The 13,229-nt window shown below is 41.8% G+C and overlaps 1 protein-coding gene across 2 annotated transcripts; it reads left to right on the forward strand.

Annotated features, from left to right (window-relative positions):
• The first annotated feature begins 494 nt into the window (after positions 1 to 494).
• Positions 495 to 12,203, forward strand: il12b2 (interleukin 12B 2). Of its 2 annotated transcripts, XM_014205516.2 has the most exons (8): positions 495 to 686; positions 7,793 to 7,874; positions 8,118 to 8,348; positions 8,462 to 8,564; positions 8,924 to 9,114; positions 9,465 to 9,613; positions 9,816 to 9,926; positions 11,213 to 12,201. In XM_014205516.2, the coding sequence occupies exons 2-8, from the start codon at positions 7,793 to 7,795 to the stop codon at positions 11,342 to 11,344; spliced, it is 999 nt and encodes a 332-aa protein (XP_014060991.1). In that variant the 5' UTR covers positions 495 to 686; the 3' UTR covers positions 11,345 to 12,201. The 2 variants fall into 2 exon arrangements, with proteins under 2 accessions (XP_014060991.1, XP_045564902.1); XM_045708946.1 differs by lacking the exon at positions 7,793 to 7,874 and having other exon boundaries at positions 502 to 686; positions 11,213 to 12,203.
• The last annotated feature ends 1,026 nt before the right edge of the window (positions 12,204 to 13,229 follow it).

Raw genomic sequence — 13,229 nt, forward strand, 5'->3', positions numbered from 1 at the left:
AAGCTTGTTTGACTTGCAAATGAATCTATGTATGACACAAGTGTTGAATGTCAAAGAAGAGAAAATTATAGATATAGAAAATATTGAATGGAAAATGTAATAATATATGTATTTATTATCTGATGTGAATATGAATATTGTACCTGCTGTAACCATGACCAAAAAAGGAAAAAAAGAAAGAAATATTGGTCATAAAAAAAGAAAGTAAGGAGAGATGACATAGATGTTTGATAGAGGGGAGTATGGGGTGGGTGTAGGGAGTGCCCCAAACTGGAGGGTTTTCTTCTGAAAATATTTTGTTGACGACCATCGCTACAACACCCTCACACGTCACACCATTAAAGATTCTAATCTCAAATGGAACTGTGGTGCATGTGTACGCACACACAAACAAACACACACACACACACACACACACATGCACACACAGTACTACTACTACTAATAGTTTACTTATGAATTGCACCCAACTCCATCCTCCCCCAACCCCCCACCCACCCTCTCATCTTCCAAAAGTCCGTGGCAAAGATGTGTGGGCAGAGGCTGAATAGCACACAGTAGCCAAACATATAAAACAGAAGGACTTTCAGAAAATAAGAGAAACTCAAGTTGACTCTTTGTTACAAGCTTGACCGAGCTGACTGCCAACAATCAATCAACGTGACCAGCGCAACTTCAGCATAACGGTAAGCGCAAGACCTGTGCAAATTCAGCAACACTTATGGGCTGAACCTATTCAATGGGAAATGTATTAATTAGAACTGAAAAGTAACATAGGTTATTACATTTCAGTAAATACTTTTTTTGCATTCAATGAATAACTAATTTTCTGTGTTCATGTAGACTCATCAAAGGCTATGGCAGGACGTACTGTAGTTTGCATTTACATTTTTATTGAAATTCTATATTCTATGTTTAATTAGGCTAAATTCCCCTTTAGGAAAAAAGCAGCTACAAACTTTTGACATGGTGCAAACCTTTAGTGGGCTAAATCCTACCCAAAGATTATATCACCACATGATATATTTTATACACTGAGTATACAAACATTAACCTGTTATGGCTAGGGGGCAGTATTTTCACGGCTGGATAAAAAACGTACCCGATTTAATCTGGTTACCACTCCTACCCAGTAACTAGAATATGCATATACTTATTACATATGGATAGAAAACACCCTAAAGTTTCTAAAACTGTTTGAATGGTGTCTGTCAGTATAACAGAACTCATTTGGCAGGCAAAAACCTGACAAGGTTTCATGCAGGAAGTGGCCTGTCTGACAAGGTGTCGTTCTTCTTGTCTCTGTTTATTGAAGAGTGAGGATCTTAGCTGTCCCGTGACACTTCCTACGGCTGCCATAGGGTCTCAGAAGGCGGTAAAAAGCTGAATCGTGGCTTTGCAGGCTCTGGCTGAAACAAAGTAGCGCGTTTGGGTAGTGGCTGGTTACAGTACTGTGAGACTCAGGCTCGTGCCCGCGTCGACCGAAAGCTTTGTTTACTTTCCTCTGTTTAGCTAAAAGGAGATTCCCGGTCGGAATATTATCGCTTTTTTACGAGAAAAATGGCATAAAAATTGATTTTAAACAGCGGTTGACATGCTTCGAAGTACGGTAATGGAATATTTAGATTTTTTTGTCACGAATTGCGCCATGCGCACGACCCTGATTTACCATTTCAGATAGTGTCTGGGACGCACGAACAAAACGCCGCTATTCGGATATAACGATGGATTATTTTGGACCAAACCAACATTTGTTATTGAAGTAGCAGTCCTGGGAGTGCATTCTGACGAAGACAACAAAAGGTAATCAATATTTTATAATAGTAAATCTGATATTGGTGAGTGCTAAACTTGCCGGGTGTCTAAATAGCTAGCCCGTGATGCCTGGGCTATGTACTTAGAATATTGCAAAATGTGCTTTCACCAAAAAGCTATTTTAAAATCGGACATATCGAGTGCATAGAGGAGTTCTTTATCTATAATTCTTAAAATAATTGTTATGCTTTTTGTGAACGTTTATCATGAGTAATTTAGTAAATTCACTGGCAGTGTTCGGTGGGAATGCTAGTCACATGCTAGTCACATGCTAATGTAAAAAGCTGGTTTTTGACATAAATATGAACTTGATTGAACAAAACATGCATGTATTGTATAACATAATGTCCTAGGGTTGTCATCTGATGAAGATCATCAAAGGTTAGTGCTGCATTTAGCTGTCTTCTGGGTTTTTGTGACATTATATGCTAGCTTGAAAAATGGGTGTCTGATTATTTCTGGCTTGGTACTCTGCTGACATAATCTAATGTTTTGCTTTCGTTGTAAAGCCTTTTTGAAATCGGACAGTGTGGTTAGATAAAGGAGAGTCTTATCTTTAAAATGCTGTGAAATAGTCATATTTTTGAAAAATTTAAATGTTTGTATTTTTGAGGAATTTGTCATTCGCGCCACGCCTATCATTGGATATTGGAGCAGGTGTTCTGCTAGCGGAACGTCTAGATGTAAGAGGTTACACCTGCTCTTTCCATGATATAGACTAACCAGGTGAATCCAGGTGAAAGCTAAGATTCCTTATTGATGTCACTTGTTAAATTCACTTCAATCAGTGTACATGAAGGGGAAGAGACAAGTAAAAGAAGCCTTGAAACAATTGAGACATGGATTGTGTATGTTTGCTATTCAGAGGGTGAATGGGCAACACAAAAATGTAAGTGCCTTTGAACGCGTATGGTAGTAGGTGCCAGGCGTACTGGTTTGTGTCAAAAACTGCAACACTGCTGGGCTTTTCATGCTGAACAGTTTCCCATGTGTATCAGTAATGGTCCACCACCCAAATGACATCCAGCCAACTTGACACAACATTGGGAAGCATTGGAGTCAACATGGGCCAGCATCCCTGTGGAATGCTTTTGACACCTTGTAGAGTCCATGCCCCGACGAATTGAGGATGTTTTCAATAAAGATGAATTGAGGATGTTTTCAATATTAATATTTATATCCAAAAACAGCATTTTACATTGGCGCGTGATGTTCAGAAAATGTATTCCCACCAAAACTTCCGATGAATGTGCACATCAATTTACAAAAATACTCATCATAAACGTTGACAAAATAAATAACAATTATTTAAAGAATTATAGATAGACTACTCCTGGATGGAACCGCTGTGTCAGATTTTAAAATAGCTTTACGGAGAAAGCACATTTTTCAATATTCTGAGTACATAGCTCGCCATCACAGCAAGCTATACAGAAACCCGCCAAGTTTGGGGTCACCTAAACTCAGAATTAGTATTATAAATATTCTCTTATCTTTGCTGATCTTCGTCAGAATGCACTCCCAGGACTGCTACTTCCACAAGAAATGTTGTTTTTGTTTGAAATAATCCATATTTATGTCCAAATACCTCCGTTTTGTTCGTGCGAACAGATCACTTATCCAAAGTCATAACGCGCAAGCGTGGTACCAGAGACGAAAAGTCAAAATGTTCCATTACCGTACTTAGCCTCTCTGGGCTAGGCGGGACGAATTCGTCCCACCTACGTAACAGCCAGTTGAAGCCTGTGGCGCGATTTTCAAAACCTTAAAAATCCTATTACTATTTCTCAAACATATGACTATTTTACAGCTATTTAAAGACAAGACTCTCGTTAATCTAACCACACTGTCCGATTTCAAAAAGGCTTTACAACGAAAGCAAAACATTAGATTATGTCAGCAGAGTACCAAGCCAGAAATAATCAGACACCCATTTTTCAAGCTAGCATATAATGTCACAAAAACCCAGAAGACAGCTAAATGCAGCACTAACCTTTGATGATCTTCATCAGATGACAACCCTAGGACATTATGTTATACAATACATGCATGTTTTGTTCAATCAAGTTCATATTTATATCAAAAACCAGCTTTTTACATTAGCATGTGACGTTGAGAACTAGCAAACTTCCGGGGAATTCGCTAACATTTTACTAAATTACTCACGATAAACGTTCACAAAAAGCATAACAATTATTTTAAGAATTATAGATACAGACCTCCTCTATGCACTCGATATGTCCGATTTTAAAATAGCTTGTTGGTGAAAGCACATTTTGCAATATTCTAAGTACATAGCCCAGGCATCACGGGCTAGCTATTTAGACACCCGGCAAGTTTAGCACTCACCATAATCATATTTACTATTATAAAAGTTTGATTACCTTTTGTTGTCTTCGTCAGAATGCACTCCCAGGACTGCTACTTCAATAACAAATGTTGGTTTGGTCCAAAATAATCCATCGTTATATCCGAATAGCGGCGTTTTGTTCGTGCGTTCCAGACACTATCCGAAATGGTAAAGAAGGGTCGTGCGCATGGCGCAATTAGTGACAAAAAAATTCTAAATATTCCATTACCGTACTTCGAAGCATGTCAACCGCTGTTTAAAATAAATTTTTATGCCATTTTTCTCGTAGAAAAGCGATAATATTCCGACCGGGAATCTCCTTTTCGGCAAACAGAGGAAAAAATCACAAAGACGGGGGCAGCCAGGTCACGCGCCTAAGCCCAGAGTCCCTTGATCGGCCACTTGAGAAAGGCGATAATGTGTTTCAGCCTGGGGCTGGGATGACGACATTCAGGTTTTTCCCGGGCTCTGAGCGCCTATGGACGACGTAGGAAGTGTCACGTTAGAGCAGAGATCCTTAGTAAAAGATAGAGATGGCAAAGAAGTTCCAGAAATGGTCAGACAGGCCACTTCCTGTAAAGGAATCTCTCAGGTTTTGACCTGCCATTTGAGTTCTGTTATACTCACAGACACCATTCAAACAGTTTTAGAAACTTTAGGGTGTTTTCTATCCATATGTAATAAGTATATGCATATTCTAGTTACTGGGTAGGAGTGGTAACCAGATTAAATCGGGTATGTTTTTTATCCAGCCGTGTCAATACTGCCCCCTAGCCCTAACAGGTTAAAAGCATGTCAAACGCTGTTTAAAATCAATCTTTATGGTATTTTTTACGTAAAATTGCGATAATATTCCAACCGGACAATAGCATATTCATTCAAAAAGAAAAATAAGGAACGGCGCGCTCGCGGGATCGCTCTTATCCAATCCCTTTGTCCACAGGCAGTCCATTGATTGACTGAGCTCCTATTATCTGCCCAGTGACAGGAGAATGCTGAAAGAACTTTCTGAAGGCTGTTGACAGCCAATGGAAGCCTTAGGAAGTGCAACGTGACCCCACAGAAACTGTAGTTTCGATAGAGAATCAAAAGAAGGAGTACAATTCTCAGACTTTCCACTTCCTGGTTGGATTTATCTCAGGTTTTTTCCTGCCGTATGAGTTCTGTTATACTCACAGACACCATTCAAACAGTTTTAGAAACCCCAGAGTGTCTTCTATCCAAATCTACTAATAATATACATATTCTAGTTTCTGGGCCAGAGTAGTAACCAGTTTAATTTGGGTGCGTTTTTCATCCGGCCATGAAAATACTGCCCCCTACACCCCAACAGGTTAATTTAACTAAGCAAGTCAGTTAATGGGGCTAGGCATCCCGCTACCGGGACAACTTCTGGTGAAACTGGAGGGCGTGCAATTCAAATAAATAATTATAAACATTATGGCTATTAAACATTTAGGTACTTATAAGTGTCTTATATTGGTTGAAAGCTTCAATTCTTGTTAACCTCCATGGGCTAGGTCAACAGCCAGTGTAATCCCGTGGCGCGTTATTCAAATTCCTCAAAAATGCAAAAACTTCAATTTTTCAAACATATGACTATTTTACACCATTTTAAAGACAAGACTCTCGTTAATCTAACCACACTGTCTGATTTCAAAAAGGCTTTACAACGAAAGCAAAACATTAGATTATGTCAGCAGAGTACCCAGCCAGAAATAATCAGACACCCATTTTTCAAGCTAGCATATAATCACATAAACCCAAACCACAGCTAAATGTAGCACTAACCTTTGATGATCTTCATCAGATGACACTCCTAGGACATTATGTTATACAATACATGCATGTTTTGTTCAATCAAGTTCATATTTATATCAAAAACCAGCTTTTTACATTAGCATGTGACTAGCATGTGGCTAGCATTCCCACCTAACACTGCCGGTGAATTTACTAAATTACTCACGATAAACGTTCACGAAAAGCTTAACAATTATTTTAAGAATTATAGATAAAGAACTCCTCTATGCACTCGATATGTCCGATTTTAAAATAGCTTTTCGGTGAAAGCACATTTTGCAATATTCTAAGTAGATAGCCCGTCATCACAGGGCTAGCTATTTAGACACCCAGCAAGTTTAGCACTCACCAAAGTCAGATTTACTATAAGAAAAATGTTATTACCTTTGCTGTCTTCGTCAGAATGCACTCCCAGGACTTCTACTTCAATAACAAATGTTGGTTTGGTTCAAAGTAATCCATAGTTATATCCAAATAGCGGTGTTTTGTTAGTGCGTTCAAGACACTATCCGAAAGGGTACCTCAGACACCCTAAAATGTAATCAAAATATAATATTTCTTACAGATAGAAGTATGTTCAATAGGAAACCGATTTTAGCAGGTGCGTCCTGTCTTCATGGCACACGCAAACATGAATTTCCAAGACTGTGTCCTCCTACTGAAACTGCTGACACCTTGTGGAAGCCATAGGAATTGCATCCAGGGAGCTAATTTTCAGTATGCCCTTATTTACTTGCCATTGTAAGAGGATGGTCTCTCTCCAAAACAAAATCAGGTTGGATTTTCTCCTACCATATCTATTGTGTTATATTTTCCTACATTATTTTAACATTTCTACAAACTTCAAAGTGTTTTCTTTCCAATGGTACCGATGCATATCCTGGCTTCAGGGCCTGAGCAACAGGCAGTTTACTTTGGGCACGTCATTCAGGCGGAAATTGAGAAAAAAGGGGTTTTAAGCCCTAAGAAGTTTTAATAACAAATTCAACAGATTTTTACCTTGTCAGCTCGGGGATTCAACCTTTCGGTTACAAGTCCAACGCTCTAACCACTAGTCTACCTGCCGCCTCAATGTGTTCTCCAAGCTCATAAAACATTTTAGAAAAAGGCTCAGTGTCTTTATCCTCACAAGGGTAGTGTGCTAGAGAATTGAATACAGGGATGCCAATAAGTTTGACTCCTATCTTTTTTAGATATTTTATTACTTGTTAAACAAAATGTCTTTCTTTGAGCAATTGTATTAGTATAATAACATAATTTACCATTTTATTTTTTTCGAGCATACAATATAGCTCAGTATTTGTATTATTTATTTCATACAGTCTTTTTTGCTCATCTTTATACAGTCTCAGCTCATTATCCATAATTATGGACCTGGCTATACATTATCCAATCTAAATAATCTCACAGGGTTTATAGAGATATGCCTATGTTTTATTTGACAGTCCTGTGTAGTCCTGTTTGTTGGCTATTATTTACTTAAGAATTATAATGCGGTAACAATAAACTTTCTTGTACTTCCTTTCAATAATTAATCACATTGAGTAACTGGTATAAATAATGCCATATCTAGGCCAATTGGAGCAAATTGCTTTAATGAATTCCCAAAAAATAATTATGATTAGAATAGGATAACTCCATGTAACTCCAGGTAAAGGTTTTCCATAGGCACAGATCTGTAATCTGCTTACTCTCCAGAAGTCCTAACCCTAACCATTAGGGTGAAACAGTAAACTGATGTTAGATCAGTATCTCTACGGTCATCTTCACCCTACTCCTGTATATGGTGTGACTTTCTCTCGCCCCTGTACTCTCTTTCCTCTCCAGATGACTGTAGTACCATGGGTCATCATGCTCCTCTGTGTTATTCTACCGAGAGTGAATGGTCTCACCTCCTTCCATGAATTCTGTGAGTGTGTGTTTGTATGTGTGTGTGTTTCTCTCTTTATCTCTGAGCTGTGTGTGTTCCTGATTGTAAGTATCAATGGTTTCTGCCTGTATCACTTTATGTATACTGTGCTCTCAGTGTTTTATTGTGGATCTAATTGAAGTGTGTGTGTGTGTGTGTGTGTGTGTGTGTGTGTGTGTGTGTGTGTGTGTGTGTGTGTGTGTGTGTGTGTGTGTGTGTGTGTGTGTGTGTGTGTGTGTGTAGACATGGTTGATAAGGGGGACAGTTTGGTGACTCTGACATGTCCCACGGCATTCTCTGGCGCTATGACGTGGAAGTACGAGGCTGAGGATTTAGACAAAACTCAGGTCCAAGGCCATAACCTGATACTGAATGAGGTGGACTGGTATGGAGAATACAGCTGCTGGGATCGAGACAGGAAACTAGGATCCATCTATCTACTGGAGGAGCTGAAGGACCCGGAGGAACAGGACGGTGTGTGTGTTTGTGACAGAGAGATAGTTTATTGCCCACATGTCTCTACCACATATCTGGTTGTTCATGTTTGTATGTGTGTGTGTGTGTGTGTGCTCTGCCTCTCTCTGTAGATTATTTAATCAGCTGTCGAGCCAAGTCTTATGGCTGCACCTTTAACTGTAGCTGGACCCGCAGTGAATTCACAGCTGTCCGTCTTGGGTTGGGCCATGACTGGTAAGTAACACATACACACACACGCGCACACACACACGCACACACACACACACAAACACATACAAACGTAGCCTTTTTCATCGTTTTTATTCAGACACAGACAGACATTCTTATTTAATCTGATGTGTACTGGACAGATGTAGGATATTAATTTGAGCACTCTTTTGTTGCTGAGAATTGCAAACTTAAAGTCTACTAGTTTTATCAAGGCTTCTAAAGTTTGTAATTTCCACTTTGAAATTAAAATGTCCATTAATTAGAATCCACATAAAAATTCCCATTTCCTGTCGCAGCAGAATTATTTTCCTGCTGTAGCAAACTCCCTCAAATTAAGACTCCACATCTGTATGTGTCTCCAGTACTGACAGCCAGGAATCTTGCACCTGGGTGTACCCAACGACCAGCCTCCAAGATGGAGGGTTGGAGTTTGAACTGACACATTCACTTTCACCCTACACTGAGGAGACTGCTCCCCTAGTGGTCACTGTTGAGGCCATCACCAGGCAGGAGTACCTCAGGAAGACTAAGAGGTTCTACCTACACGACATTGGTGAGTGTATCCACCTACATAACAGGTGGTATTAAAACCATGCACTTCCATGGTACTTCTTTCCAGAGTAAGGAAAGGCTTAAAACACAATACATTTCCGTTTGTTTGCAAATCTCATGTGTGCAAGAATGTTATGTGTGATTACGCAAACCAAAAACAAGTATCACAGGTCTATGTAACAACGTTGTATTCACAAGGAAGCTAACGGAAGCAAATGGACCTGAAACCTACATGAATTTGTCCTATATGCTTTTGTTTTTCCAATGAAAAAATGTTTTGCTTCGGGGCAACCTTTTTGCTACATTGTGCACTAATGAATACACCCCTGCCTGTTATATACATGTCCACAGTCCAGCCAGACAGTCCTGCAGGGATGAAGTGCCAGGTGATGGATCAGAGATTGAAGGTGAAAGTAGAACCACCAGCCACCTGGAACTGTCCGCCCAGCTACTTCCCTCTGGAGCACCAGATAGGATACATTTTTAAAGACAACGGAAAGGTACAACACACACACACACACACACACACACACACACACACACACACACACACACACACACACACACACACACACACACACACACACACACACACACACACACACATACACACACACACATGCAAGCTTATGCACACATTGACACACACTGGAATTTTGGAATGAAACCATAACTCTCTCTCCTTTGCCTTTCTCTCTTTAGGAGGAGCACTCTATGAATCCTCTCATACCGAGAGGGGTCAGTAAGCTGAGGGTCCGCTCCAGAGACCCCCTGGTCCCTTCCCCCTGGAGCCAGTGGACCCCCTGGAAAAATGTAACCAACTAAGATATAGTAATAATAGAATAATATATGACATTTAGCAGACGCTTTTTACAGTATCACTTCATTTCAACTATCGCCCTCCACCGTAAGCTACCATTATTTCTTCAGGCACTGGTTATCATGGGACTAGTGCCTTCTAACAAATATGTAAATCTGCAAAATGGTAACTATTGACATATTTATTGAATTATATTATCTTTTTCATAATAACTATCTGAAAAAAGCTACAAAAGGGTTAACAGCAACCTCTATCCTGAGCACCATTGCAACCCTGGTTTACAGTGTACAAGTGTGTGATGTGATATCAGTCCCTTTATCAATGTATCTTTGTGGTGGTGTTTCTGTGTAGGCTGATGGTTTGGCTCTGTCTCTTTGTACGTCACAACTATTGCTATTAAAAGAGCTGTTTCCTGCCTCATACTTCTGTTTCCTTGTTTGTATACTGTATACTATGTTATGTATATATATATGTGTTGGGAGGTGTACATACCGTATGTGTTTTTGTTGATGTTTGGTATCATTGTAACATATTAAAGGTGAACTTGATGATTGTATAGTAATTAAGAAATGGAAGAAAGCAAAAATACTCTATATAATTTAACCACAAAACATTTTACACTAGCCTCATGGATAAGCTTGCTACATAGACACTGATGTAGCATCTGAGTCATTTCTGGGCTAATGTGTTGTGTACTGTGGCTCAATGTGAAGGGCAGCCTATACCATTCACACTTATTCCATCACATCCTGTTAGACCAAGAAACACAAACACACACACACAGGCACCCACAGACATGTCCACAGAGACTCACAACACACACAGACACGCATGTACACACACACACACGCACGCACGCACGCACACACGCACGCACGCACACACACACACACACACACACACACACACACACACACACACACACACACACACACACACACACACACACACACACACACACACACACACACACACACAGAGGTGCTAGTGGCCAGAGTAATAGAAGGATGGATTGGTATAAAACACAAGTCGATGTGTTTGATACCTTTACATTCATTCCATTCCAGCCATTACATTGAGCCCATCCTGCTATATTCTTCGCCCACCATCCTCCTCTGCCGCACGCACAAAACACTCACACACACATCAGGTGAAATATTTCCTACAAGTTTTGTAGTGTAAGTGATCTCTGTTGTGTTTCTTGAATGAGGTGCCCAAACAAAATAACCATCTGGTTGGCTTATGGATAGGAAACACTCTACCATTTACCTTATTACAGGTGGTTACGGGAGGCAAAAAGGAGGAGAAATGCAAAGAGAAACGCAAAGGAAAAGATAGCATCTGCTGCAAGACAGGAGAAAAGAAGGGGACCAAGACTAAGTCGAGATCTGCATTCACTGCTAATGAATAACGGACATCGTGCTCCCTATTGTCGTATCACTATGTGTTTCTGGGATCTAGACAGTTAAATATGCCAATAAAATGTAATATGTAACATTTTCCCAAAAAGTAGTGATAATTATTGACTTTCCACATGCATGTAGTTGGTCTATAAAGTGGATGGTCCTCATGCAGACATTGTTTTACTTGTGCAAATTTCAGATGAAAATGCTAATCTGATGAATATGACCAGAAATTATTTTTATCTATTGTGGAAATTAGATCACAACATCAATGCATCAACATATACAGGTTGTTAAAGGGGCATGCTGCAGTTCAAACAAAAACAAACTGGACACATGCCACTGTCTTGGTATAAAGGCTGACCGATGGGGCTGGAGAAATGTAAAATATGTATTTTGTTTTCGGTTTTGCCTTCTTATCCAGTAATAAAGAAGATGAGTACACATAACCCCGCTGCGTATTGGTCCACTTTCTCCGACGATGATTTCTCTATATCTTCAGACGAAGAAGAGTGTTATAGAATCTCCCACCAACCAAGGACCAAGCAGCGGGGTAAGGAGCAATGGGAGAGTAATATGGACTATCGGGAAAAGTGGACGTGGGAGGAGATTATGGCCAGAGAAGGTCCATGGAGAAAATGGAGCGAAGATCGGGAACGCTACAGGGGAACACGACTGGCGTTTAAGCCGGAGAGGCACCCCCAATAATTTTTTTGGGGGGGGCACATGGGTAGTTTGGCTAGGCCAGGCAGTAGACCTAAGCCAGCTCCCCGTGCTTTTTTTGGGAAGCGTTGAGTGGAGAGCGCCAAGGTATGCGGAAGTGCGCACGATCTCGCCCATACGCACGCACAGTCCGGTGCGAGTTATTCCAGCCCCTCGCAGATGCCGTGCTAGAGTGGGCATCCAGCCTGGTAGGAGGATGCCTGCGCAGCGCGTCTGGTCGCCGGTGCGCCTCCTAGGACCAGGCTACCCTACGCCCGCTCTACGCACAGTAACCATCAGGCCCCTGCACAGCCCAGTTCGCCCTGTACTAGCACCCCGCTCGTACAGGGCTACTAGTTCCATCCAGCCAGGACGGGTTGTGCAGGAGGTGCGATCGAGACCGCCAGTGCTTCTTCACGGCCCGGTATATCCAGTACCACGTACCAGGCCTCCAATACGTCAGCCCAGTCCAACTCAGCCCGTTCCTGCTCCCCGCACTAGCCATGAGGTGCGTGTCCCCAAACTGGCACTTCCAGTACCAGCACCACGCATCAGGCTTCCAGTGCGTAATACCAGTTCCACTCGACCGGTTCCTGCTTCATGCACTAGCCCTGAGGTGCGTGTCCCCAGGCTGGTACCTCCACTACCAGTCCCACGCATAAGGCTTCCAGTGCGTCAGCCCAGCCTCGAGTGTCCGGAAACAGTGCCCCGTCCAGAGTATTCGGCAACAGTGCCCCGTCCAGAGTATCCGACAACAGTACCCCGTCATGAGTATCCGGTAAGAGTGTTAAGCCCGGAACCGAGTGAGACGGCCTACAGTTCGGAACTGAGTGAGACGGCCCACTGTGCAGAACCGAGTGAGACGGCTTACAGTTCGGAACCAAGGGAGACGGCCCACTGTGCAGAACCGAGTGAGACGGCCCACAGTTCGGAGAGGGGTGAATGGGTCTACAGTCCAGAACCGAGTGAGCCTGTCAACGGTCTGGAACCGAGTGAGTCTGCATGCAGTCCGGAACCGAGTGAGCCTGTCAACGGTCTGGAACCGAGTGAGTCTGCATGCAGTCCGGAACCGAGTGAGCCTGTCAACGGTCCGGAACCGAGTGAGTCTGCCTGCGATCCGGAACCGAGTGAGTCTGCCTGCGATCCGGAACCGAGTGAGTCTGCCTGCGATCCGGAACCGAGTGAGTCTGA

This window comes from Salmo salar, chromosome ssa26 (genome assembly GCF_905237065.1).
Source record: "Salmo salar chromosome ssa26, Ssal_v3.1, whole genome shotgun sequence".
In the NCBI taxonomy this organism is placed as follows: domain Eukaryota; kingdom Metazoa; phylum Chordata; class Actinopteri; order Salmoniformes; family Salmonidae; genus Salmo; species Salmo salar.

Excerpts from the sequence above, each read along its gene's own strand:
- il12b2 (XM_014205516.2), top strand. The coding sequence starts at position 7,793 with ATGACTGTAGTACCATGGGTCATCATGCTCCTCTGTGTTATTCTACCG. Across the intron at positions 8,349-8,461 it reads GGACCCGGAGGAACAGGACG|ATTATTTAATCAGCTGTCGA; the intron begins GTGTGTGTGTTT and ends CTCTCTCTGTAG. Across the intron at positions 9,927-11,212 it reads AGTGGACCCCCTGGAAAAAT|GTGGTTACGGGAGGCAAAAA; the intron begins GTAACCAACTAA and ends ACCTTATTACAG.